The sequence below is a fragment of the Hemiscyllium ocellatum genome, chromosome 50, assembly GCF_020745735.1.
Source record: "Hemiscyllium ocellatum isolate sHemOce1 chromosome 50, sHemOce1.pat.X.cur, whole genome shotgun sequence".
Lineage (NCBI taxonomy): Eukaryota > Metazoa > Chordata > Chondrichthyes > Orectolobiformes > Hemiscylliidae > Hemiscyllium > Hemiscyllium ocellatum.
The window spans coordinates 2,992,642-3,020,163 of record NC_083450.1 but is presented as its reverse complement, the minus strand read 5'-3'; the positions used below and the strand labels follow the sequence as shown (position 1 = coordinate 3,020,163).

The window sequence follows — 27,522 nt, the reverse complement described above, 5'->3', positions numbered from 1 at the left end:
GAGAAGGAATGGCGATATATTAGGGCAGCACGGTGGCTCAGTGGTTAGCACTGCTGCCTCACGGCGACAGAGACCTGGGTTCAGTTCCTGCCTCAGGCAACTGCCCGCGTGGAGTTTGCAATTCTCCCCGTGTCTGCGTGGGTTTCCTCCCACAGTCCAAAGATGTGCAGGTTAGGGTGAATAACTCCCAGTGAGTATCATCTCAGTCTAAAAGAGACGGAGGACAATACTACCACAGATTCATCACTACACATCACATCCTACACCAATTCTGAAAAGACGAACATCAAATTTATTGTGGAGGTCAGAATGGATGAGACCAGGTCTCTTGCTATATGTTACAACCAAACCTAAAGCCCTGTAAAGATGAATGGAAAATGTTTGTGTGGGGTTTGCACATTCTCCTCCTGTGGTGTCTGTGTGGGAACACGGGCAGAAAATATACTTGTGCTCTCAAGCCTTTTAGATCCAGAGTACTGACAAACATGGGATAGGGCTGATTGATCTGGGTGGGGTTGGTGAGGGGAGGGGGTGTTCATTTCACAGCAGAGTCAAGATTAGAGTGGTGCTGGGAAAGCACAGCAGGTCAGGCTGCTGATTAAGGGCTTTCGACCGACCTATCGATTTTCCTGCTCTTCGGACGCAGCCTGACCTGCTGTTTTTCCAGCACTCTAACCTTGCAAGAAAGGTTGATGATAAAAAGGGATAGTCTGGAAAGCTGAGACAATCCGTATGTGGTTCCCTCTGCTCCCTCCAAGGGCTTGTGTGCAATATCCCACTGACACCCAACCTCCGCCACATTACCCTTCAATCAGACAAAACCAGAGGCGCCGAGGACTGACCAGCCTCTCCTACTTTTGAAGTCTATGGCTTGCCCATACTCTGCGACTCTGAACAAAAGCACCCCATATTCCTATGATCCAGGGCAACAGTGTGGGGGCATAAACACATGAGGGTAGTGATGGAGTGACAACAGACTCGGTTGCTGATCTGACAACCAATCGACTATCACCCCTCGATAGCACTATGCCTCAGGAGACTGCAGTAAAAGTGGAGGTGTTGGTTATTTAAGTGGAGTGTGTTTTCTGTCAAGTATCAACAAACTCTCCTACTCCCCACCCTAATTCAATGAAGGGTTGGGACAGGGGCACACTTGTTCTGAACCAGGACTGCACCACCACATCAGAACATGCAGCGCTTGGATCCTGCAGAATGTTGAATGGAAACTAAAATCAAATCCAATTCAGGCAGACTTTCCAAAACTATGAGTAATTAAACTTTTTTTTAAGAAACTGAAACGCTGACAGGTTCCTTCGCCTTTAGAGACACATCTCCACTCTCAAACAGTAGGGCATGACCCGGACTGCTCTCCTCTTCCCAACGAAGGGAATGGAGCATGGTAGGGAGATATTTCACTGTGCAGCACACTTGGCTGTTTCCATCTAGAACACAAGATTGGTAATTACACTCACAATTCCCACAACCTGCCGTTAACAGGTGAAAATACCAGTTAGAAATCTCTCAACAACCTCCTGTTTATGCCTTCATCGCTCCACAACATATATTTCCCATCGTTACCAACTGACAAGTCAAATAAACCACCACCAATTAGGTCAAGAGCACAAACTGATTCCTATAGTTATTCCATTGACAGACCTGTCCCCACCAGTACTGTACCCCAGTGTTACACAGTGACAGACCTGTCCCTACCAGTACGGTACCCCAGTGCAGTGACAGACCTGCCCCCACCAGTACGGTACCCCAGTGACAGACCTGCCCCCACCAGTACTGTACCCCAGTGTTACACAGTGACAGACCTATCCCTCACCAGTACTGTACCCCCGTGTTATACAGTGACAGACCTATCCCATACCAGTACTGTAGCCGTGTTCTACAGTGATAGACCTGTCCCCCATCAGTACTGTACACCAGGGTTATACAGTGACAGACCTGTCCCCATCAGTACTGTACCCCAGTGTTATACAGTGACAGACCTATCCCATACCAGTACTGTACCCGTGTTATACAGTGATAGACCTGTCCCCATCAGTACTGTACCCGTGTTCTACAGTGATAGACCTGTCCCCCACCAGTACTGTACCCCAGTGTTATACAGTGACAGACCTGTCCCCACCAGTACTGTACCCCAGGGTTATACAGTGACAGACCTGTCCCCCACCAGTACTGTACCCCAGGGTTATACAGTGACAGACCTGTCCCCCACCAGTACTGTACCCCAGGGTTATACAGTGACAGACCTGTCCCCCACCAGTACTGTACCCCAGGGTTATACAGTGACAGACCTGTCTCCACCAGTACTGTACCCCAGTGTTATACAGGGACAGACCTGTCCCCACCAGTACTGTACCCCAGTGTTATCCCATTTATAGACCTGTCCCCCACCAGTACTGTACCCCAGTGTTATCCCATTTATAGACCTGTCCCCCACCAGTACTGTATCCCAGTGTTATACAGGGACAGAACTGTCCCCCTGGAACTGTATCCAGTGTTATACAGGGACAGACCTATCTCCCTGGAACTGTACCCCAATGTTATTCAGTGATAGGCCTGACCCCTAGAACTGTATCCTGTGTTACAGAAAGAGCCACCTTGTGCTACCCTTCTTCGACAATGAACAGCAGGTGATTAAGTGCAAAGCCATAAGTAATTCTCTGCTGTCAGGATGAGAAAGTCTGAGGTGAGAGGGAGGTGGCTGCAGGAAATACAATGCCCTCAGCTGTCAGGGTCAGCACACATGCCCCACGCCCAATCACATTCATCTGCCCCAGAGGGGAGATTGGTGCCCTGTTGTTCATGAACCCATCTTGTAGCTTCCCAAAATGACCAGGAGACAGTATATTGGGCCCACTGCCTGAGGTTTCAATACCATGGTCAGAGAGAAACAGTCATTCTGAGCGCGAGAGTCATGTTTAACACTGAGTGGAAGCTTTCTGCAGCTTCTAATAAGTTGTCTTTTTGCTTTAAACTTCCACACAGTTGTTGGTCAGTCTTTTAATAATGAACAATAAAAAAAACATGCAACACCAACAGGGCCGCCGTGGTTTCACTTGTACACACAGGTAATTGAGACTCTTTGAACCCACTGAGCTCACGGTCCCATCTGTAGCAGGAGTTCCAGTCTCCGGCTCCAGCCCCTCCTGCCACTAACCCTGAAACCTGGCCGAAAGTTCACACACTTGCAGAGCGCATGGGGACGCATGTCAGGCTATCAAATCAGGGTGTCATCGGCGTCTGCAGCCAGCTCAGAGACAGGTAGGTTAGATGGCGACTCCCAGCAACTAACTCACTGCCTCCTCACCAAACTCCCAATCTGTTGACATTCACACGCTGTTCCCCACCACCTCAGCACCCAGCCTTTCCTGGCGATGAAGGTAAGGGGGACCTGCATCAGAGGCACGGGGAGAACAGGTAGCCTACCCTGCTCTATTAGGTGTTATTTCATTTTCAGTGACAGGCCTTGACACAGAGGGGGAGAGATGGGGAACAGAGCGGGAGCAAGAGAGGGGAGCAAGAGAGGGGAGCAAGAGAGAGGGAGAGAAGAAGAGAAGAGAGAGAGAGAGGTTGGGGGTTGAGAAAAAGAGAGAGAGAAGAGAGGATGGGTGCTGGAATCACACGTGGGTGGTCAGAACAGGAAGTGAAGAAATTCACACCCAATCCTTGTGCGCATGCACATTAATTCCATCCTGTCAACTGGGAGGATTCCTCCCGGTTTGTCCTGCAACTGGGGATGGAGGGCAGAGTCTGAAATGTGAGCTGGAGTGTGTTTCGGTTCGTTGGGCGAGGAAATGTAACATGGGTGGGAAAAAAACCAGGTTGCCGTGCCGACATTGCACAGATCGCTCTCCAAAACAAAAAACAGGAGGCGAGCGCGGGAATACATTTTCTTTTAAAGAGAGCCTTCTTGCCCGTATTCAAGATGGGGAGGGAAGTGGGTCTTGGCGGAACCTTGTTTGCTCCGTAACCTGAACTCGAGCATGGGATATGTAACTGGAGTCTCGAAGCTGCTAGGCATGCAGGCGGGGTCTCAGGGGCATGGGGTGGAAACAGAGCAGGAAGCTGGCAAAGTGGACGGCCGAGATGACCACAGCGTGCCAGCAAGGGGTTTGTTTCAATCCATTTACCTCCTGCTTTCCCACCCCTTTTTTCCAGAGTCATGCAGTTGGTCCAATAACATACAGGGATTGAGGTATGACAATGCCATGCCGAGAGCGAGTCTCCAATCTCCTTCCCGAGAGGAACGCTCAACCCCCTCGGCCGTTGTGGGGGCTTTTGTGTGAAAGAGGCTCCCACCCTCAACAATCTCTCTACTCCTTAGCTTAAAAGACTTTGTTTTTTTAAAATCAATTCTACATTATTTTTTTTTAAACTACATTCGATTATAAACATTCGACAGATTTATAAAGGAATGTCGGGAATTATATGGTAATAGTTTTTTTTTTAAAAAGGTTTTCGGAGTTTTGTTTTAAATTCTCTACAACCACTGTACAGAATTGCTGCCCCTCCTGTAAACCCACAGCCCCCACCCCCACCCCACCCCACCCTCTCCCCTACCAAACCCTGAGGCAGGAAATTACGCTTCACTGTTCATGAAGCTCTTCTCTTCCAGAGGTTTCTGGATCCAGTTACCATAGTTCATCTGCTCCAGCGCTTTGAAGAACAGAGTGCGCGCGTTCTGGAAGTCGGCAGCCGCTGCCTTGGCGTCAGAGTAGGAGACCATCGCCAGCAGATCCTGTCGATTGTTCTTCTTGCACAGCTGCCGGAACAGATCGTACAGGTGGATCTTAGAGACCCGGGACACATCCAGCTGAGGCCTGACAGGATGGGAGAGAAGACAACAACAAAAATAAAAGAGAATCAACATGCCATGGTGGCTCAGTGGTTAGGACTGCTGCCTCACAGCGCCAGGGACCCAGGTTCGATTCTACCTTCAGGTGACTGTGTGCAGGGAGTTTGTACATTCTCCCCATGTCTGCGCGGGTTTCCTCTGGTTGCTTCCCACAGTCCAAACATCTGCAGGTTAGGGTGGATTGGCCATGGGAAATTGTCCCATAGTGCCCAGGGAAGTGCAGGTTAGGGTGGATTGGCCATGGGAAATTGTCCCATAGTGCCCAGGGATGTGCAGATTAGGGTGGATTGGCCATAAGGAATGCAGGGTTACAGGGATAGGGTGGGGTGGTGGGTCTGGGTGGGATTCTTTTTCGGGATACTACGATTTTACAGCATCCAGTGCTGCACTGGACCTGCACTAGTGGTTTGTGCTCTGATTGGGTCAGTCTTGACCATGGGCTCTGTGGGTACAGACACCTGTTTCACTGAATCAGGGTCTCAAGTGCTCCTCCAGAGACTGAGCACACAGCCCAGGATGACCTGCTCATGGCCAGTACCATGAGTCTTGGGTGTCCATTTAGCTGTGAACAAGAGGTACTGAACTCTGTTGAGCTAGAATAATTCCCAATGGAAGATGGAACTTCTAAAAAAAAATTCATTCACAGGATGGTGGGTGTTGCGGGCTCGGCCTTTATTTATTATTGCCCATCCGTAATTGCCCAGAGGGCAGCTAAGAGTTGACAATGTTGCAGACAGTCTGGAGACACGTGAAGGTCAGACTGAGTCAGAGTGGCTGTTTCCTTCCATAAAAGACATTAATGAACCAGATGGATTTTTCCTGACAATTGGCAATGGATTTGTGGTCATCATTAGACTCTTAATTCCAGATTTTTAAAAAATTGATTTAAAAGTGAACCATTTGCCATGGTGGGATTTGAACCCGGGTCCCCAGTGACTACCTGGGTTTCTGGATTGACAGACAAGCGATAATACCACTACACCATCACCTCCTGGTTCTTGTCAGGAATGTCACAATGCCTAATGTTTCAAACATGCCAGGGGCTGGGAGTTCAAATTACCCGTCAACTTTTCCTTTGGTTCCATCCAAAACTTCCACTTCTGCTCCATCTGCCAAAGACCAATTGACGCTCGATTCTTTTGTTTTCCCAGTCTGTCGCGTTGAGTCGTAGACACTAACCCGGCCAATCTGCAAGCAGAAAGCAATCCTTCAATCCAAGGAGGGGGCATGTGGGTAAGCAAGTGGGTGAGACAGAGCATGGCTGAGATGGGGAGGTGCGTGAGAGCACATGGGAGAGGGGGAGGGAGAGAGAGGGAGAGTGAGCGAGGGAGTGTGAGAGAGGGAGAGAGAGAGAGGGAGCACGGCTGAGAACGGGAGGTGCGTGTGAGCACGGAGAGAGGGGGGGGAGCGAGCGAGGGAGTGAGAGGTAGTGAGAGGGGGGCACGAGAGTAAGCGCGAAGGAGTGTGTGTGAAGGAGCGAGGGAGCATGTGTGTGAGAGAGAGAGGAAGGGAGAGAGGGGAAGACGGGGGGAGAGAGGGGGGGTTGGATGTGTGGGGGAGGGGGGTTGGATGTGTGGGGGAGGGGGGGTTGGATGTGTGTGTGGGGGGGGGGGGTGGTTGGGGTGTGAGGGAGAGCACAAGAGCGAGAGAGAGAAAAACACACAGAAACTAACATATCCTATTCCCTGACTCATTTTGTCTGCAAAGCCGAGATGTTTCCCTCCTCTATCCACTTTGAGTTGGTTTAACCTTTCCCAGCCTTGATGGCTCTCCATTCTCTAAAGGAGGTACATCTTATTTAGGGAGCTCAACTCTGCTGGGTGGGTGATCCAGACCAGCGTGTCACCAGCTGTACGCCTTGGAGGGAGAGAGCGGCTTCGAATTCGAAGCACACATGGGAAAGTTTCCATTTCCAAGTTTAAATTCATCAACAGCCACTTTCGTGAATGCAGTAGTCCAGAGTTGGTAAGTGCTAGGCTCCCAAGATCTCCAGCTAGTGTATTCAGGGAGATGTAACCACACATCCAGGTCTCACAGTAACCCAGCTTGGCCATATATCAACCTTCCCATCAGCTACACCAAACGGCACCGTTCTGCTCCTCTATCGGCACTCTCGCCCAGTACCTCAAACATGACGTTGCTTTGTTTTTACCTGTGGATGATTCAGGACGTAAGGGTACGGTAGACTCCTCTGAAACTCCTCACCGTCCCTAGACATGCGACAGCAGACTGCTCGAGCCAGGTGCCCATGGCTGTACAGGTAACCTGTGGGAAGAGGAAGTGGTTTATCCTGAACAGTATCACTAGACTCCCACGCTAAAGGGGAGAGAAAACTCCCAGGTCAACATTCACCCAATAACTGTCCCCCAGCGTGAGGGAGCACCATTCCGTGCAGAATGGTGGATTCAGGGAGCGCTCACCCTCTTCCCAACACCCATCTTAAAACTGCAGTCATCTACTTCCTCAAAAATAAACCCCCCACCCTCAATTTAAAACTCCTCATAGATTGCCACACCATTTCCAACCAATCAGTTTTGTTCTTTGTTCATGGAACGAAGGCATCTCCAGCTAGGCCAGCCTTAGTGCCCATCTCTAATTGTCCAGAGGGTAGTAAAGTGTCAGCAACATTGCTTTAAGTCTGGAGACCCAGTAACGATGACAGATTTCCTTCCCTAAAGAACATCATGAACCAGATAGCTTTTTCTAATAACTGGTAGTAGTTGTGTGGGTCACCATTGGGATAGCTTATTTTCTTCCCCATCCCCAGAATTTTTCTGGGATTCAGATTTCTTCAGCTGTCATTAGCCTGGTGTTTCTGGAATACTAGTCCAGTGACCTGCCTGCTGAACCACGGCCTCCCAGAATCCATCACTCTCTCTGCACATCTCCAGGTTTGAATCCCTCCAGTCTGACGTCAGCCCCTACCCAAGCACAGACTCTGTGACTTTCACCAATTTGTAAGGACAGACCAGCTGATCTCATCTCCTGAGTTAGGAAGGAGAAGGGCTCCAGATCCAACCCCAGAAGCCACAGCTGGTACTCCAGGACAAGGAGTTAGTATGCTGTCAGAGATGCAGTCACTTGGCCTGTACCACTACCATTTTCCCTCATCTATAACAATGACGACACACCCAGCGTATTTTACTGGCACTTTGGGGTGCTCAGAGGCACAAGTAGCAAAAGAATTATTTACATATTAGCCTTCTGGATTCTCCTCCAACCCTCCATTGTGGTGGGGCAGCCCTCCTTTAGTCCCACGCTTACCCAGACAGAACATCTCCTGCAGCAGTTTCCCTTCACTGCAGTAATGTCTGTGCAATTCCATGGTTGTCTAAGAAAAGCAGCAAGTAAAAAATGAGGTCTGCAGATGCTGGAGATCACAGCTGCAAATGTGTTGCTGGTCAAAGCACAGCAGGCCAGGCAGCATCTCAGGAATAGAGACTCTATTCCTGAGATGCTGCCTGGCCTGCTGTGCTTTGACCAGCAACACATTTGCAGCTAAGAAAAGCAGCAGACTACATTTAAAATAATGAATTGGGTGAAGAATGAAGGGTCTTTGTTAGGGGGTATGGTAGAGACTGTACAGAAAGTCTTCCTGCTGATGTGACAATGCTGATTCCTTGTCTAACGGGACCCTAACTCCCTCGTTATCATGGTTCAGGGAAGAGAGGCTAGCAAGTGATGCTGGAAGCTCACCCAGGGTCACGGAGCTGAGATAGACTGGGTGGATGAAGTGGGAGAGCAGTGCCCCCTGAAGGCCCAGCACGTTCCAGCGCAGAATCTTGTCACTACAGGACATGGTGCGCAGTCTCTCCCCGTGCTGAATCCCATCCCACGTTGGGACAATGTCGCTCGATTCCACTGGGATGGTGCCTTCGCCTGCAGATTAGAAAATGGTGAAACATTCAAATGCACAACAGTCTCATTCACAGTTAAAGCAGGAAGCGAGGTTAGAAAGACCAATCTATTCCCTCATTTAAATGTTCACCGGAGGTAAAACCAGGTGCAGCCAGCTCTCGGGTTGTCAGATGCAACAGTCCCCAGGCTAACCGCGCCCTTACACAGCATCTCCACAAGGACAAGGACGACATGTCGTGCAATAGCTGACAGGAGTGTAAACATCAACAATCTTCAAATATTCCAGATCAGGGGAAACTGAGGCCAACTGCAACTCCTCAAACAACACCCCAGCAATAAAAACAAAGAATTAATAGTAGGATGAGCTGCAGCACATGAGTTCAGCTCTGGGGAATGAATTAGTCAGTGGGATCACAACATTACATTCGCACATTACAACATTACACTACATCTGGCTGTGAACTGTAATGGGGGACTACAGGTCATATCAGGATCTAACTGTCGAGGGGGTGCAGCTCTGGATCCACAGGTGATAATGAAGACGTATGTTGTGCTTTTAAGACAAAGGGCACGAAAGCACAAAGCATTCACTGGCATCTTGCTGAGTTTATACCTGTAACTTGCCTGAAGTCAATACATTGGTGCAGACAACGGACTGCGATCAGAGTTCAGCTCGAGTAAACTTGCTTCTAGAGATTTATTTGAAACGGAATGTTCACATTTTCGTTGGTACGCAGTGTCACCAACAATCATACGGGCATTAGATGAGTTAGAAAGAGCAATTGTACCCTGTCTCTATCAAAACCTGCCTCAGGAAAGGACAGCATGGGGTTGGATACAGAGTAAAGCTCACTCTACACTGTCCCCCCATCACACACTCCCAGGACAGGGACAGCATGGGAGTTAGATACAGTGTAAAGCTCCCTCTACACTGTCCCCCCATCACACACTCCCAGGACAGGGACAGTATGGGGTCAGATACAGAGTAAAGCTCCCTCTACACCGTCCCCCCATCACATACTCCCTGGACAGGGACAGCATGGGGTCAGATACAGAGTAAAGCTCCCTCTATACTGTGCCCCCCACTCAAACACTCTCAGGACAGGGACAGCACGGGGTTAGATACAGAGAATGGAGCTCAGTGTCTTGAGTTTAATGCAGTCATCGTACCCAGTTGAATGTTACAAATGCCTACAGTTGAGAACTCAACTGTTTCATTTCAAGTACAGTCACATTTGACAGGATTGTCTGTCTCTAACGTTTGTCACTTACCATTTTCCACCTTGGTGCGCAGCTTGCCTTGCTTCATGTTCTCAAACAGCGGGTGATGTGTGTCATCTCCTTCTTTAGTGGGAGGTTCACTGCATGATTTATCGAACAGGGCTCCATCACCACAAGGGGCAGTGCTGAGGAAAGGTACAGTTTCAAGGTAGGCTCAGAATGAGGGCTCTCGAGTCTCACGACTGAATGGCGGAACAGATTAGAGGGGCTGAATGGTCAAATTCTGTAATCTAATGGTCTTATGGGGACGTTCATTGCTGCTGAATAAAACCCATGGCTCCCATGGAAATTAAAGCTGACCCTTTGCTACTGTTAGGGTACAGTCCTGTATTTAAAGTTAGATCACTACTTCAGAAGGCCAATGTTCAGATAGGAAATATTTTCCCATTGTTTTCTTGCTCTCAGCTTCTGTTAGTCATGCGCAGGTGGAGAAAGACTTTCCCTCCTGTTTTAGGAGACTGCATGTCCAAGTGCAATGCCAGAGATTTAACCAGAATGTAAACAAAAATCCCTGATGGCAGCAGGACTGGTTAACAGGGTGGTTGGGATGGCATTCGGGACACTTGCCTTTACCAGCTGTGTTACAGATGATCAGAGAAGGAAGGTTATGCCGGAGCTGTGCAGGACTTTGACTAGATGACAGCTGGAGTACTGTGCTATAGGAAGGATGTGACTGCACTGAAGGGGATGCGGTGCAGAGCAGATTTACCAGGATGCAGCCTGGCATGGGAAATGTTAGCTATGAAAGCAGGCTGGGGAAGCTCAGGTGGTTTTCTTGACAGCAGATCCCGATATAAAGATAAGAGGGAAACAGCGAGGGTGGATAGGAACTAGCTACTGCACTCAATAACAGATTAATAACAAGGGGAGGCATCATTCTAGGGTGACAGCCAGGAGATTTTGAGGAATTTGAGGAAATGCCTTTTCACCCAGAGGGTGCTGGGAATCTGGAATGTGCTGCCTGGAGGGTAGCGGAGACAGGAAACCTCACAACCTTTCAAAAGGTACCTAGAGAAGCAGTGAAAATGTGCTACTGTTCAAGGCCAGGTGCTGGAAAGTGGGAATAGCGTTGACTTGGAATAGTTTTGTTTTGTTGGTACAGACTTGATGGACAAATGGGTCTCTCCTTTACTGCAGGACTCTATGAATCCCTGCAGCTTAGAGAGACAGGGGGTTTGCACTGAAGGTGCCAAACTTTTAGATTTTTTTTTAGATTACTTACAGTGTGGAAACAGGCCCTTCGGCCCAACAAGTCCACACCGACCCGCCGAAGCGCAACCCACCCATACCCCTACATTTACCCCTTACCTAACACTACGGGCAATTTAGCATGGCCAATTCACCTGAATCGCACATCTTTGGACTGTGGGAGGAAACTGGAGCACCCGGAGGAAACCCACGCAGACACGGGGAGAACGTGCAAACTCCACACAGACAGTCGCCTGAGGCGGGAATTGAACCCGGGTCTCTGGCGCTGTGAGGCAACAGTGCTAACCACTGGATAAGACTTTGGATAAGACCCTCAGCAGGAACCTCGCCTGCTGGATATAAAGGATCCCATGGCACTAATGGGAGAGCGGGGCATGGAATTCTTCCCAGAGTGTGACAATATTTATTCCTCAAGTGACACCACAACTTAGCCCAATGATTATCACATTGTGCACAGGAAGATCCCATCAACAACAAACAGGTTTTCTACATCGCAATAGTCGCGACAGTTCAGTGGGTACAAAGATGACCAGGTTAGGGTGTGCTGTGACCCTGAAAGAGACTGTAAATAAAGGGAGGTCAGCTTGCCCCATGAGCCTGCTCCCCACCAGCCTCAGATTACGGCTGATCGGATTGGCTTGAACTCCAACATTCCTGACTCTTCCCTAACCCCTGGACTCCCTTGTCCAGTACAATTCGATCTTGAATCTATTCCATGATGCAGCCTTCCCTGCTCTCCGTGAAGAGTGCTTCAAATACAAAGTGCCCCTCAACAAAGAAGCTCCTTTTCATTTCAGTTGAAACAGGGAAATCCCCCCAACCCCACCGAGGTCCCTCAGAATTTAAGTGCTTCAACACGATAGAGTCAGAGTCATCCATCCTTCGGTTAGTCCGTGCTGACTATAATCCCAAACTAAACTAGTCCCATCTGCCTGTAGTTGGACCATATCCCTCCAAACTTTTCTTATCCATACACTCATCTAAAAGTCTGTTAAATAGAGTCATAGAGATGTACAGCATGGAAACAGACCCTTCAGTCCAACCTGTCCATGCTGACCCAGATATCCCAACCCAATCTAGTCCCACCTGCCAGCACCTGGCCCATATCCCTCCAAACCCTTCCTATTCATATACTCATCCAAATTCCCCTTAAATGTTGCAATTGTACCAGCCTCCACCACATCCTCTGGCAGCTCATTCCATACATGCACCATCCTCTGCGTGAAAAAGTTCCTCTTAGGTCCCTTTTATATCTTTCCCCTCTCACCCTAAACCTATGCCCCTCTAGTTCTGGACTCCCCCACCCCAGGGAAAAGACTTTGCCTATTTACCCTTTCCATGTCCCTCATGATTTTGTAAACCTCTATAAGGTCACCCCTCAGCCTCCGACACTCCAGGGAAAACAGCCCCAGCCTGTTCAGCCTCTCCCTGTAGCTCAGATCCTCCAACCCTGGCAACATCCTTGTAAATCTTTTCTCAATCCTTTCAAGTTTCACAACATCTTTCCGATAGGAAGGAGACCAGAATTGCACGCAATATTCCAACAGTGGCCTAACCAATGTCCTGTACAGCCACAACATGACCTCCCAACTCTTGTACTCAATACTCTGACCAATAAAGGAAAGCATACCAAACACCGCCTTCACTATCCTATCTACCTGCGACTCCACTTTCAAGGAGCTATGAACCTGCACTCCAAGGTCACTTTGTTCAGCAACACTCCCTGGGACCTTACCATTAAGTGTATAAGTCCTGCTAAGATTTGCTTTCCCAAAATGCAGCACCTCGCATTTATCTGAATTAATTTCCATCTGCCACTTCTCAGCCCATTGGCCCATCTGGTCCAGATCCTGTTGTAATCTGAGGTAACCCTCTTCGCTGTCCACCACACCTCCAATTTTGATGTAATCTGCAAACTTACTAACTGTACCTTTATGTTCGTATCAAAATCATTTATGTAAATGACAAAAAGTAGAGGGCCCAGCACTGATCCTTGTGGCACTCCACTGGTCACAGGCCTCCAGTCTGAAAAACAACCCTCCACCACCACCCTCTGTCTTCTTCCTTTGAGCCAGTTCTCCCTGTATTCCATGAGATCTAACCTTGCTAATCAGTCTCCCAGGGGGAACCTTGTCGAACGCCTTACTGAAGTCCATACAGATCACATATAAGTGACCTGTACAAGGAGGACGGTTTGCATCTAAATCGGAAGGGGACTAATATATTGGCAGGGAAATTTGCTAGAACTGCTTGGGAGGATTTAAACTAGTAAGGTGGGGGTGTGGGACCTAGGGAGATAGTGAGGAAAGAGATTGATCTGAGATGGGTACAGTTGAGAACAGAAATGAGTCAAACAGTTAGGGCAGGCAGGGACAAGGTAGGACTAATAAATTAAACTGTATTTATTTCAATGCAAGGGGCCGAACAGGGAAGGCAGATGAACTCAGGGCATGGTTAGGAACATGGGACTGGGATATCATAGTAATTACGGAAACATGGCTCAGGGATGGGCAGGACTGGCAGCTTAATGTTCCAGGATACAAATGCTACAGGAAAGATAGAAAAGGAGGCAAGAGAGGAGGGGGAGTGGCATTTTTGATAAGGGATAGCATTACAGCTGTGCTGAGGGAGGATATTCCCGGAAATACATCCAGGGAAGTAATTTGGGTGGAACTGAGAAACAAGAAAGGGATGATCACCTTCATGGGATTGTATTATAGACCCCCCAATAGTCAGAGGGAAATTGAGAAACAAACTTGTAAGGAGATCTCAGCTATCCGTAAGAATAATAAGGATGGTAGGGGATTTTAACTATCCTCTTTGTTACTTCTTCAAAAAACTCAATCAAGTTTGTGAGACATGATTTCCCATGCACAAAGTCATGCTGACTATCCTTAATCAGTCCTTGCCTTTCCAAATACATGTACATCCTGTCCCTCAGGATTCCCTCCAACAACTTGCCCACCACCGATGTCAGGATCACCGGTCTATAATTCCCTGGCTTGTCTTTACCACCCTTCTTAAACAGTGGCACCACATTTGCCAACCTCCAGTCTTCCGGCACCTCACCTGTGACTATCGATGATACAAATATCTCAGCAAGAGGCCCAGCAATCACTTCTCTAGCTTCCCACAGAGTTCTCGGGTCCACCTGATCAGGTCCTGGGGATTTATCCACTTTTAATTATTTCAAGACATCCAGCACTTCCTCCTCTGTAATCCTGCAATTTTACAAGATGTCACCATCTATTTCCCGACAGTCTATATCTTCCATATCCTTTTCCACAGTAAATACTGATGCAAAATATTCATTTAGTATCTCCCCTATTTTCTGTGGCTCCACACAAAGGCCGCCTTGCTGATCTTTGAGGGGCCCTATTCTCTCCCTAGTTACCCTTTTGTCCTTAATGTATTTGTAAAACTCTTTGGATTCTCCTTAATTCTATTTGCCAAAGCTCTCTCATGTCCCCGTTTTGCCCTCCTGATTTCCCTCTTAAAGTATACTCCTACTTTCTTTATATTCTTCTAAGGATTCACTCGATCTCTCCTGTCTATACCTGACATATGCTTCCTTCTTTTTCTTAACCAAACCCTCAATTTCTTTAGTCATCCAGCATTCCTTATACCTACCACCCTTCCCTTTCACCCTAACAGGAATTCTTGTTATCTAATTTCTAAAGGCTTCCCATTTTCCAGCCGTTCCTTCACCTGCGAACATCTGACTCCAATCAGCTTTCGAAAGTTCTTGCCTAATACCGTCAAAATTGGCCTTTCTCCAATTTAGAACTTCAACTTTTAGATCTGACCTATCCTTTTCCAGTTTAGATGGAGAGGAATTTCTTAAGTGTGTACAAGACAACTTTCTGATTCAGTATGTGGATGTACCTACTAGAGAAGGTGCAAAACTTGACCTACTCTTGGGAAATAAGGCAGGACAAGTGACTGAGGTATCAGTGGGGGAGCACTTTGGGGCCAGGAACCATAAATGTTTTAATTGTACCTGCAGCCACCACTTCCTTGGGAAGTTCATTCCACACACGAACCATTCCACGTGAAAAAAAAGTTGTGTCTCATGTCTTTAAATCTTTCTCCTCTTACCTTAAAAATAAGCCCGCTAGTCTTGAAATCCCTCACCATGGGGAAAAGACACTTGCCATTCACCTTATCTGTAGCCTTCATGATTTTATAAACCTATATAAAAGGTTATCTCTCAGTCTCTCCTTATAACTCAAAGCCATATAAACTCAGATTGCCTCTCATTTCTTCAAAACTCTAATGAACATTGGCCCAATCTGCTCAACGCATTCCAGAAAAGATGGTCTTCCTCATTTTAACCAGAACTCTCTGTGCAAACGAGCGTTTAAGCAAAGAAAACAAATGTCCCCCCTGTCTGTCACGGACAAGCACCACATTCGACCACACAGAGGGGAAGTTTAAACTGACCTGATGTAGAGGTGAAAAGTTATTCCCGGTTTAATCTGTAACCGGTTGTCATGAGCTGGAATGAAAAGGCTGTCATCTGGCGACGCAGGATTATACTTCAACAGCTCACTGTACAGGAACCTGCAAACAAAGCACAAGGCTAACGTGAGAAGGCAGAACAGTGGAAATGTTAAAAAAGACAACAGCTATAACCTTAACTAGACTACTCCTTCCACAGATACCACTGAACTGATTGGGTAGTCCAGCTTTTATTTCAGTACAGCGTGTACTGCACCAATTTTGTTCTCTCCGTTCCTGCCCAAATCTGCATCGATGTGCTGAAAATTAATCTATTAATACTTGAAATATCTTAAAGCAGAATAGTTGTGTGCCTCTCTGTGACGTCATTCTTCCGACGGGAGCACTAGAATATCACCAAGGTCATGGGGAAAGAGTGGCCTCATGTACCACTAAACAAGTTACCAGCAGCAAAGAGGCAAGAGAAGGCAGCCCATCACGAAGTATGGCCATTTGTCAAACAACAAGGTGTAGGAAGTGGACTGTATCTTTAAGAAAGTTAAAAGGTAGCAGAACTACCTGACACCACCAAGTGTTTTGAACAAGGTATCGTGTAACCTTTTGGTCCAGCAGTGTAGCTGGCTGCCAGGAAACAAAAACATATTCAAATTAAGCCAATTTAAGCCCAAAAAAACTCCAATCAAGTTTGAATTTACTATTGTGACAATATTAACAAGCAAATGAAAGAATCTGATGCTTTAGGGGTATAAGACTGGGAAAATGTGAACAGTTAGAAGGTGGAGAGAGAGCGCGAGAGAGAGCGCAATGAACGTGAACGTCCATATGCTTGTCCAATGACGACTTAAATGTACTTAAAGTTGGCAAATCTACAACTGTTGATACTCTGAGTAAAGACACTACCTCTGACATCTGTCCTATATTTGTTACCCTTCAATTTAAAGCTATGCCCCCTCATGCTCATTGTCAACATACTTGGGAAAAGGCTCTCCCTGTCCACCCTATCTAACCCTCTGATCATCTTGTATATCTCTATTAAGTCACCTCTCAACCACCTTCTCTCTAACGAGAACAGCCTCAAGTCGCTCAGCCTTTCCTCATAAGACCTTCCCTCCATATCAGGCAACATCCTAGTAAATCTCCTCTGAACCCTTCCCAAAGCTTCCACATCCTTCTTATAATAAAGAGAGCGTGCGAGAACCAGAGCGAGCGAGAAAACGAGAACGCGAGAAAACTAGAGCGCACGCGCGAGAGAGAGCGCGCGCGCGCGAGAACAAGAGAGAGTGAACGAGAACGAGAGAGAACACGAGCGAGAGAACGAGCGAGAGCGAGCGAGAAAACGAGAGAGAGCGCGAACGAGAGCGCGAGCGAGAGCGAGTGCGAGAGCGAGTGCGAGAGCGAGTGCGAGAGCGAGTGCGAGAGCGAGAGCGAGTGCGAGAGAGTGAACGAGCAGGAGAACGAGAACGAGCACGAACGAGAACGAATGAGAGAACGAGAGAGTGAACGAGAACGAGCGAACAAGCGAGAGAACGAGAACGAGCGAAAGAACGAGAACGAGCGAGAGCAAGTGAGAAAACGAGAGAGAGTGAGAACGAGAGAGCGAGAACGAACGAGAGAGAGAGAGAGAGAGAAAAAGAGAGACAGGGTTGGGGGGATGGAGAGGGAAGGAGAGAATGGAGAGGTTTGGTCAAAAGTTCGATAGTAGCAGGGAAGAAGCTGTACTGGAATTGAGAGGCTGTATCTTCTGAAACGAGCTGAAAATGTGTTGCTGGAAAAGCGCAGCAGGTCAGGCAGCATCCGAGGAGCAGGGGAATCCACGTTTCGGCCATGAGCCCTTCTTCAGGAACACATTTTCAGCTCTGATCTCCAGCATCTGCAGTCCTCACTTTCTCCCTGAATCTTCTGAAAGTCAACCGTTACAGAGTAGAATCCCAGGACATATGCTGATATCTGCAGGGGTTTCGTGTCGATATTGAGATGGAGAGGGGAAAACATCACAAATCAAAACACATTTTCAGCATCCTTCAGGAAACATGATGGCATTCCCTCGGTGCAGGATTGGTGGAAAAATAACGTATTAAGAGGGGGAGCACGAAGGTGGAAGAAATTTGGACATTTAAGCCTGTACAGTCTGCAGCTCTCAAAGGATTAACCAAAAAAAATTGGAGTGAATGCTGAAATGGAGGTCAGCTCATGCTCATTAGAGGGTTTTATTTTGTTGCATTCATGTTTTGAATTAATTCTGTGCACCAGTGACTTACAACCTGTCTCTGCTACAGTCCACCTTATTAAATCCTGCTCCTAAACAGTCCTTACAAAGCTGTCAGAAGCAGCCCATTGTGATACTGCTCCTATCCATGAGGCAGAAGCAATCTGCAAACCATCTGTTCCAGGGCGATGCTTTCCTGCTCTTTCATATTCACCTCCAAACTCCTCACAAGACTGCAAACTCATTGCTACTGTAACATTGGAGGGAAAAATATCCTGTAAACATTGTTTGATATTTCGGTTTCAACTCGCTTAGCGGACCATTGCATGTGACTTTGATAGCTCGTGAAGGAGAGAGTGAAGGTTAAACTGGGATTTAGCACTGCAGGATTCTAGTCAGGAGAATTAAAAATAAGGATCTGCAGAGATTTGGACAGCACAGTTGTGGCTGGGATAAGGCCAACTTTAATTATATGCCATGGAGGGGGGTGAGAAGCAAGTAAATGTCCCTCGCCATTGCTGACAGGCAGTATACATTTTATGAAGAAGCCCAGTCATGCAGCAAGGAATCTTTTCCTTCAGGTTGGTATACTTTGCTGAATCATACGCCAGATCTTTGCTTCCTGGGATTATTTCCCAGCACCTCCCCAGCCATGCAACCTCTACGACATCGACAAGGACAGCGACAGGAAGTGCCTCACCTGAGGCAGGCAGCATTCCCAAAGGGCTGTTCCGTCACCGTCACTAAATGAAGTGCCTCAAATTCACAGAAACATTAAAAAAAGGAGCAAGAGTAGGCCATTTGGCCCTTCAATTCTGCTCCAGCATTCGTGATGATCAACCAACTCAATATCTGTTCCTGCTTCTCCCCCAACCCGATATCCACTGGTCTCTTTAGCTCCAAGTGCTTATGTCACTCTTTCTTGAAATCATACAATGTTTTGGCATAGATCGCTTTCCATGCCAGTGAATTCCTCAGATTCCTCACTCTCTGGGTGAAGAAAATGTCCCTCCTCTCAATTCTAAATGGTTTACCCCATATCCTTAAACTGTGTCACCCAATTCTGGACTCACCCACCACTGGGAACATCCTTCCTGCATTCAGTCTGCCTAGACCTGTTAGAATTTTATTTCTAGGAGATCTCCAGTGAATGTAGCCCGAATCGATCCAGTCCCTCTTCCTACATCTGTCCTGCCATGCCAGGGATCAGTCTGGGAAACCTTCGCTGAACATCTTCCATTGCAGGAAGGAGAACAGAACTGCACACAATACTCCATGTGTGATCTCACCAAGGCCCAGTGTATTTGCAGTAAGACATCCCTGCTCCTGTATTCGAATCCTCTCACGATGAAGGGTGGTATACAGTTACCCTCTTTACTCCCTGCTACAGCTACATGCTTACTTTCAGTGACTGAGCTGAAAATGTGTTGCTGGAAAAGCGCAGCAGGTCAGGCAGCATCCAAGGAGCAGGAGAATCGATGTCTCGGGCATGAGCCCTTCTTCAGGAATGAGAAGAGTGTGCGAAGCAGGCTAAGATAAAAGGTAGGGAGGAGAGACTTGGGGGAGGGGCATTGGAGATGCGATAGGCAGAAGGAGGTTAAGGTGAGGGTGATAGGCCAGAGTGGGGGTGGGGGCAGAGAGGTCAGGAAGAAGGTTGCAGGTTAGGAGGGCGGTGCTGAGTTTGAGGGTTGGGTCTGAGACAAGGTGGGGGGGGGGGGGGGGGGGGGGGAAATGAGGAAACTGGAGAAATCTGAGTTCAACCCAGATTTGTTGTGGTCTGGTGATGGAGGATTCCAAGGACCTGCATGTCCTTGGTGGAGTGGGAGGGGGAGTTAAAGTGTTGAGCCACAGTGGGGGGGGCGGGCGGGGAAGGGGGTTGAAACAAGGGGACCCAGTTCTCACTGCACATTCCCCTCTACCAATTTATAGCCAATGATCCGCGTTCCTGTTTTTGCTTTCTAAAAGGATAACTCCCATTCATTCCCATTATACTGCATCTGCCCACTCACTCAGCTTGTCAAAGTTGCACTGAGGTGACTCTGCATCCTCCTCACAGCTTCCCCTCCCACTCAACTTTGTGTCATCTGCAAATTGATACATTACATTCAGTTCCCTCGTTCAGATCATTAGTATGTATTATGAATAGTAAGGGGTCTTAGCACTGACCCCTGCGGTATCCCACCATCACTACCCAAGTTTCAGAAGAAGACCCATTTATTCTTGTTCTTTGTTTTCCATTTGCCAATCAGTTTTCTATCCATCTTAACACTCCAGTCAATCCCACACACTTGGCTCTTATGTGGGGCTTTGTTGAAAGCCTTTTAAAAGTCTACATAGACCACACCCACTGGCTCCCCTCATCAATTCTGCAAGCTATGTCCTCAAAGAGTAACAACAGATTCACCAAGCAGGTTTGCTCTTCTGTAAATCCACGCTACTCCGTCCAATCACGTCACTAGTTTCTAAATGCTCAGCTATTCATTGTTTTATAATGAACTCTCGCAATTTCTCCATGACTGACGTCAGACTAACTGATCTATAATTCTTGGTTTCTCTTTACCTCCCTTTTTCAATATAATGGGGGACACATTTTCTAAGACCTCCAGCACTTCCTCTTCTGTAATATGAACTGTCTCAAATGTTCAATATTTAGTTCTACATCTCTCTAGTCTCCCTTTCTTTCTCCACAGTAAAAACTGACTTGAAATATTTATTTAAGATCTGTCCCACCTCCTGGGGTTCAACACAAAGATGACCTCTTTGATCTTTAAGGGACCTTACTCTCTCTCTCGAGTAGCTTTTTTACTCTTAAAGCACTTGAAGAATCCTTTCGAATTATCCTTGACCTTATTTGCCAAGGCTATCTCATATCCCCTTCTTTGCCTTCCTGATCTCCCTCTTAAGAACGCCGCAACACTTTATACTGTTCAGGAGATTCATTTGAATTCAACAGTTTATATCTAATATACGATTCTTTTTTATTCTTAACTAGCAGCTAAATATCTGCATTCATCCTCAATGGACAATAAATGCTGGCCCAGCCAGCCATACACAATGAATGGATAAAAAAAAATTAAAGTCAGCCAGATGTTCCTTTATTGCACACGAACCTAATTTTCTGTTTAATGCTATTTCTGAGCTCACCTCCACCATATGAGGTTTGATTTTTTTTCTCAAGTCTTTCTCAGCTTTAACATACAAATTCCACAGCATCAGAGCTAATATCCTTCTTTACTGTTGCGTTAATCCCCTCTTTAACTAGGGTTGCAACTCCACCACCTTTCTGTTTTAGTCAGTCCTTCCTAAAAACTGAATACCCTGGATGTTCAGTTGCCATCCCTGGTCACCTTGCAGCCATGTCTCCGTAATCCCTATTATAATCATACCTATTTTCATCTAAATGCATGATTAATTCTACTACTTTATTGCGAATTTGCTGTGCATTAAGCCTTAAAGCTCGTCATTTTAACATGGCTTGTCCCGTTTCCATTTTTTAATTTTTCCACGGTGTGTGTTTAATCCTGCCCCTTGATTTCTCTGCTGGGCTATGAGCCTGACCCTGTCCTCATCCTTATTGTTCCCATACGTATACACGTACTCTCAAATGAGAGATGCTGCACAATGAGCTGGGACAGAAGAGAGTATGAGCAATGGTAAGATGTAGAAACATCATTCCATTCATCCAACTTCTACCACTCAATTGCAGTACCCTGATCATCAGTCATTATGTTCACGGTCCCACATGAATCATAGCAGTCCCTTCTATTGGCAAAAACAAAAACTGAAAACAGTAGAAAAACTCAGCAGATCTGGCAGCGTCTGTGGAAACAAAGTTAACATGTCGAGTCCGATATCAACTTTCTGTCAGAAAACGTTAGCAGTAGAAAGGAGAAATTGGGTCTACTCTGCCAACAAGATACAAAATCAAAATACATAGTCAACACATGGGGAGGGGAGGCTAACTAAGCCTCTTTTGCTAGTGGTTTGTGGTTCTCCAATCAACCGAGGACAGACCTGCAATTAAAATTATGATCTTCCTGGTTTGTGTAGCAAAGTATCATTGCAAACAAGCCCACTGCCTGCTAAGGTTAAACCTCTCAGTTCTTCTCCCTGTCTCTACAAACCCCTTTACCTTATGAAGCACCTCCGGGAGATGATTTCTGCATGACAGTCATTAACGGTTTCCCCTTTAAGGCTGAGCTCCTCTCCTTTAACACATCGGTTACCTGTGAGAAAGCAGGAGAAAGTGTATCAGCACAGTCTCAGCAAACCCTAACATTTCAACAGTATACCCTGAAGGTTCTACCAAAAGACTGATTCGATTGAACTCAAACTGATAAAAATGCATCAGTCATTATGTTTTCACATCCTCAGGTCACACAGCAATGGCATCAACTGTGACCATGTTAAATAGCCACAGAGTAAGTGCCAAAAACAATCTCCACTCTTAGAATCAGTGAAAATTTATTAAACTTTATTTCTTTTGTTTTAAAGATGCTCCCTATGCATTCTTTACTGCTTTCTCCTGATGTTCTGACATTTGCCAAAGTAAAGTTAATCAGACTTTCCCTTACCTGAACTAAAGCACTAACCTTCATGACTCAACAGGCTATTTGACTACGGAACTTACAACAGGCATGATGCGGTCATCCACACACAACCTTGCGAGCACAAGTCACTGGACAGGAGCCCTGACAGATATCCGTTTGCTCGCTCAAACATGGGGGCTAAGGAAACATTAATCAGGATTGAGAACCCTGGCTGATTCCAACCCCCACACACAAAACACTCTCTCTCTCAAACATAGAGTTATGGGCAGTGACTAGGATCAGGAACCCTGGCTGACTTCGCTCTCTTGGTGTGGTCACAGATATCTCAATAAACCTGGTTTCTCCCCGGCCCCTCTTTCAAAGTCACGTGCTGTAACTGAGGTGTCCCCAAAACATTCATTTGGCTGGGATCGGTTAAGTTGGTACAGATTACAAATGTGGTCTCAGCAAACCTCATGAGCATTTCAAACGATTCTTCCACAGTAGTTCAGATTGGTTGAGGACTCACATTGAAAACATTACTTCCCATGCTCCTTCCCAACAGAATAACCTGCTTCACTGCCCATCCACATAATCCAAGAATTGGGGATGTATGACAGTGAGCTGGGCTTGATCACTCCGCCGAAGACTGCTCTAGCAGACTGTCTTCCATCATGAAATTGCAGTCCAGAGAAAGGTTACAGTAAATAAAAACTAAAATTAAAAGCCTCAAGGAATAGCCTTGGTTTCTGGTCATTTGTAATACAAAAAATCCTTAATGCTTGGGTACAGGCAGTAATCCAGTATTAAGCAGGTGTGCATGGGGCTGCTGAACGCACTGGGCCACACGATGCTGTTAGAGCTTACAGTGCAAACCCGGCTAAATCCATTTCACATTAAATAATTATTTACACTCCACAGATTACGGAAATGATTTGTCGCTTAAAAGCACAAAATTTAAAAAAAAAAGAACTTTGACTGTTCCGGTACAAGAGGCATTCTTAAAGGACTGGCTAGTATTTATATTTGGATTCACTTCCCAGACCTTGACATTCCTGGCTTTGCTAACAGGTTCCTTGCAATAAATCAATGCTAAACTCTTGAGTTTTGCTCCTGTACAAGTTAATACCACAAGGTTGACGAATGGAGATGATGGAGCAGATGACCCATAGTCTGTGCAATGTGGAAAGCAAAACTTGGCAAGACATAGGGTCGGGCAGAAAAAAAAAAGACGATACAAGAGGGGAAACCTGGAGATACTCGTCACAAGCAACTTGTGATGTATATCTTCACTAGTTAAAACAGTTTGGTGTGTTGCCAATTGTACAGGTGCAATATTTAACTTGCTGGAACCTCCAATGCATTTGGCTAGCCACAGTAACTCCAATGCTTTAACCCTAATTCAGCACTCTTTGCATCATTTATCTCCTTATGAAAGGAGAGACAAAGTGTGATTTTTTTTTACAAGGGTTCTAATTGTGATTAGCTTTCAGAAACCTGCAACTTAACACGGTTTCAGCCTCTCATTTTACTGCTAAGGCTTGGGGGACACCAGTGAGCCTGAAATATCTTACAAAGATGGTTAGTCTCATGACGAAAGGACAAATCAGGCAAGGCAGCACTGTTAACACTCCAAGCTGGGCTTTCAAAAGAAGTCATACAACTGGTAAAACACCCACCCAAATTCATTGCAACTGGAGACCTGGGAGACATAGGAACAGGAGAACACAATTCAGGCCTTCGAGCCTATCTGCCATTCAATAAAATTTATAAAAAACAACTTTGACTGTTCCTGTACAAGAGGCATTTTAAAAGGACTGGCTAGTATTTACATTTGGATTCACTTCACCCTCCCAGACCTCAACATTTCTGTCTTTGCTAATAGACTCCTTGCAATAAATCAATGCTAAACTCTTTTGAGTTTTGCTGATCATTCTATTCAGTCCCCTGTTCCCACTTTCTCCCATTAGCCCCTAGAACTATATCCAACTCCTTCCTGCAAACATTCAATGGTCTCAACCACTTTCTGTGGCAGAGAATTCCACAGGTAATTTCTATACAGCCCGCAATAGTCTTGCCAGAAAATGGAGAAGCCAGGCTACTCTTTCTGACCGTACCACTACCAGGGAATGCATGGAGAAGGATATATGAAAACACTTTGGAGGTGGAATCTGAGATGTGTGAATGGAACAAGTTAGAGGGAGATTTAATCTTTATCTAGCCTACGTTATACCGCGTTTAGGGAGTGTCGAGGACAATGTAGGCAACGTTTTACATTCAGTTTAAATGCCCTGTCCTGGAGGAGCTGATGCTTAAAACTGAAAGTAATCTAACATCCAGCACCAAAACTCCACTCTTTTGCAGAGAGGTAAGCAGAAATTGAAGGTTACAAAGAATGGTAGATTTAGAAGGGACCTTGAGCATAACACAAGAAATGTACATCTTACTTTCTCTCACAGTTTGTTTAAGATTGATGTTTCTACTTATAGTTATCTTAAAAGAAAAAGAAAAGGTCTATTATGTAACAAGCTGTCAGCTGCCTCAACAATCTTCCCAAGAAGAATGAGAAACAAGCAGACGCCAAACGCATGTGGAAGTATTGCACTAACCTCTAGGGTCCTCATTTATCAAACCATGTCGGCTACAAAACTCTCTACCTGAAGGTGAAGGGTTTTCAGATTTATGTAGTTGAACACAAGCCTCTTTTTAAAAAATAACATTGATACAGCAAATACACAGAACAAACTGAGTAACAAGCCAAGTTATTGAAGGAATTCAGCCCACCATAGCTGTGCTGATTTTACCAGCACAGTCAAAAACCGATCCTCACTGCTCTGCTTTTCTTCCTATCCCTGTTTCTTTCTCCTTTTCAATTGTGCATTCAATTTTTCATTACCTCTGCCACTGACAGAAACACAGTTTCACCCTGGTTTATAAAACATATTGTAAGAATTAATTGATGACTTCCAGCAAAATTTGGCACAAGAATGATACTGCCCACACCAGAACTGATGGTTTTTAAGTAAAGGTTAGTATCTGGATCTTGGGGTTTCCTTTAAGGGCCCGTTAACACTGGGAGATGGGACAAACTGCTTCAAGGGTTTGGGTTCTCAGCTGCCACGGTGGAATTTATCACAGTTCACACACAATGGGAGCAGAGTTTTCAGAGCAATGGATGTGGAATGGCTCAAAGCCATTCTGAACAGAGATGGAAGCTCTTAAAAAGACTTTTTTTTGCCATTCCCCCAGCCGTGTTGTTACGAAGCAGGAAAATGCCTGCAGGACGAGCTGAATAATTGTAAGAACATGAAGTTAACACAGTGTGGTAAGGATAGGCATTCCACCAAGTGGCCTCTTCACTTCTTAAGAGATACAATGGCAGCTGCCTCTGCTTCTCACTTAAGTTACATCACACTCTAACAGAAACCAAAAGAACTGCAGACGCTGCAAGTTCAAAACAAAAAAAAACAGAAGCTGTTGGAAAAGCTCAGTATGTCTGGCAGCACCTGTGAAGAGAAATCAGAGTTAGCGTTTCAGGTCCGGTGACCCTTTCTTAGAACTGTGGTTAATTATGATTTCTCTTCACAGGGCGGCACGGTGGCACAGTGGTTAGCACTGCTGCCTCATAGCGCCAGGGACCTGGGTTCAATTCCCACCTCAGGCGACTGACTGTGTGGAGTTTGCACGTTCTCCCCGTGTCTGCGTGGGTTTCCTCCGGGTGCTCCGGTTTCCTCCCACAGTCCAAAGATGTGCGGGTCAGGTGAATTGGCCATAGTGTTAGGTAAGGGGTATATGTAGGGGTAGGGGTATGGGTGGGTTGCGCTTCGGCGGGTCGGTGTGGACTTGTTGGGCCGAAGGGCCTGTTTCCACACTAAGTAATCTAATGCTAAGCTTTTCCAGCAGCTTCTGTTTTGCTTCATGCTCAAACAGACCTATGTTTAGAAACTTCTGCACATTTTCCCCCTCACTTTTAATGAGGATTTAAAATTAATGACATCTTGTCACTGACCTTACAACCAGAAGGAATGGTTTCTCCCTACTTCTTTTAAGACAGTTCATAACTTTAACAGCTTCAATTTAACCTAATATTGCCGTCTCTGCTTTGGGAGAAATAATCTCAGGATCACAAGTTTTTCTTGGAACTACAATTCTCACACCACTGGCATCAGCCTGGTCAATCTAATCTGTATGTTTTGATGGCCCTTTTTCTGATGTTGAGTTCAAAACTGAGACCTTGTTTCGTATAAATCTACAATCATTTTTGTCCACCCTTGCACTCTATGAGGACATTTTAAAGAGGGAGAGATTTCAAAAAAGCTGGTCATATCTTTTTAACTGTTTGTGAGATTTGTTACCACACAGAGTGGTGTGGCGAGGTAACACACTTCGGTACGAACAACGTGAAAGTCACTTTGAACTCAGAAGGTTCAAGTCTAGGGTGGTGTGGACAAAGAAAGGGATTATAGAGAACAAACACATCAATCACTACAATAGCACACCTCAGGTTAGCATGGCTAAGCATTTGTTTTGACTTCTGCAAGGACAGAACTGAAAAGTAAGGAAGTTATGCTGAACCTATATCAAACTCTAGTTGGAGTGTAGCATGCAGTTCTGGATACACAGACACAGGGAAGGGTGAAGAGAAGATTACAAGGACAATTCCAGGGATGTGACAGTGTACGTATCCGGGAAGGACTTACTGGGTGAGCCTCTTTCCTGCTGAAACCAAGTCAAAGGGGTCCTAGTGGAGACCTTTAAAGTGATGGAAGGTTTCAGTACAGTGGGTACACAGCATAAAGCACAGAGCAGCATAAATATAGGCTATCAAAATAAGACATAAAGAAATCTAATGAAGCATTCAGAAGAAATTCATTTACCCAGAGGGTGGTAGGAACTTGGAACTCACTAGCACGGAGTGGTTGTAGCGAATCCAAATAGATGAATTTAGGGACAAAGGACAAGCTATAGGAAAGATGTTGCTGGGGTTGAGCTATTGGGAGAGGCTGAATAGGCTGGGGCTGCTTTCCATAGAGCACCAGAGGATGAGAAGTGACCTTATTCAAGTTTATAAAATCATGAGGGGCATGGACAGGGTGAATAGTCAAGGTCTT

At 46.2% G+C, this 27,522-nt stretch overlaps 1 protein-coding gene across 1 annotated transcript in view; it reads right to left on the bottom strand.

The window, feature by feature from the left end:
- Positions 1-4,566: 4,566 nt before the first annotated feature.
- adar (adenosine deaminase RNA specific) overlaps positions 4,567-27,522 on the bottom strand; it is a 47,926-nt gene continuing 24,970 nt past the window's right edge. The window contains exons 9-15 of the mRNA XM_060820720.1: positions 22,015-22,108; positions 15,659-15,778; positions 9,998-10,131; positions 8,564-8,746; positions 7,020-7,132; positions 5,928-6,055; positions 4,567-4,832 (exon numbers count right to left, since the gene is read on the bottom strand). Coding sequence (XP_060676703.1) covers positions 4,592-4,832; positions 5,928-6,055; positions 7,020-7,132; positions 8,564-8,746; positions 9,998-10,131; positions 15,659-15,778; positions 22,015-22,108 — 1,013 coding nt within the window. The 3' untranslated portion in view covers positions 4,567-4,591. The remainder of the gene's footprint in view (positions 4,833-5,927; positions 6,056-7,019; positions 7,133-8,563; positions 8,747-9,997; positions 10,132-15,658; positions 15,779-22,014; positions 22,109-27,522) is intronic.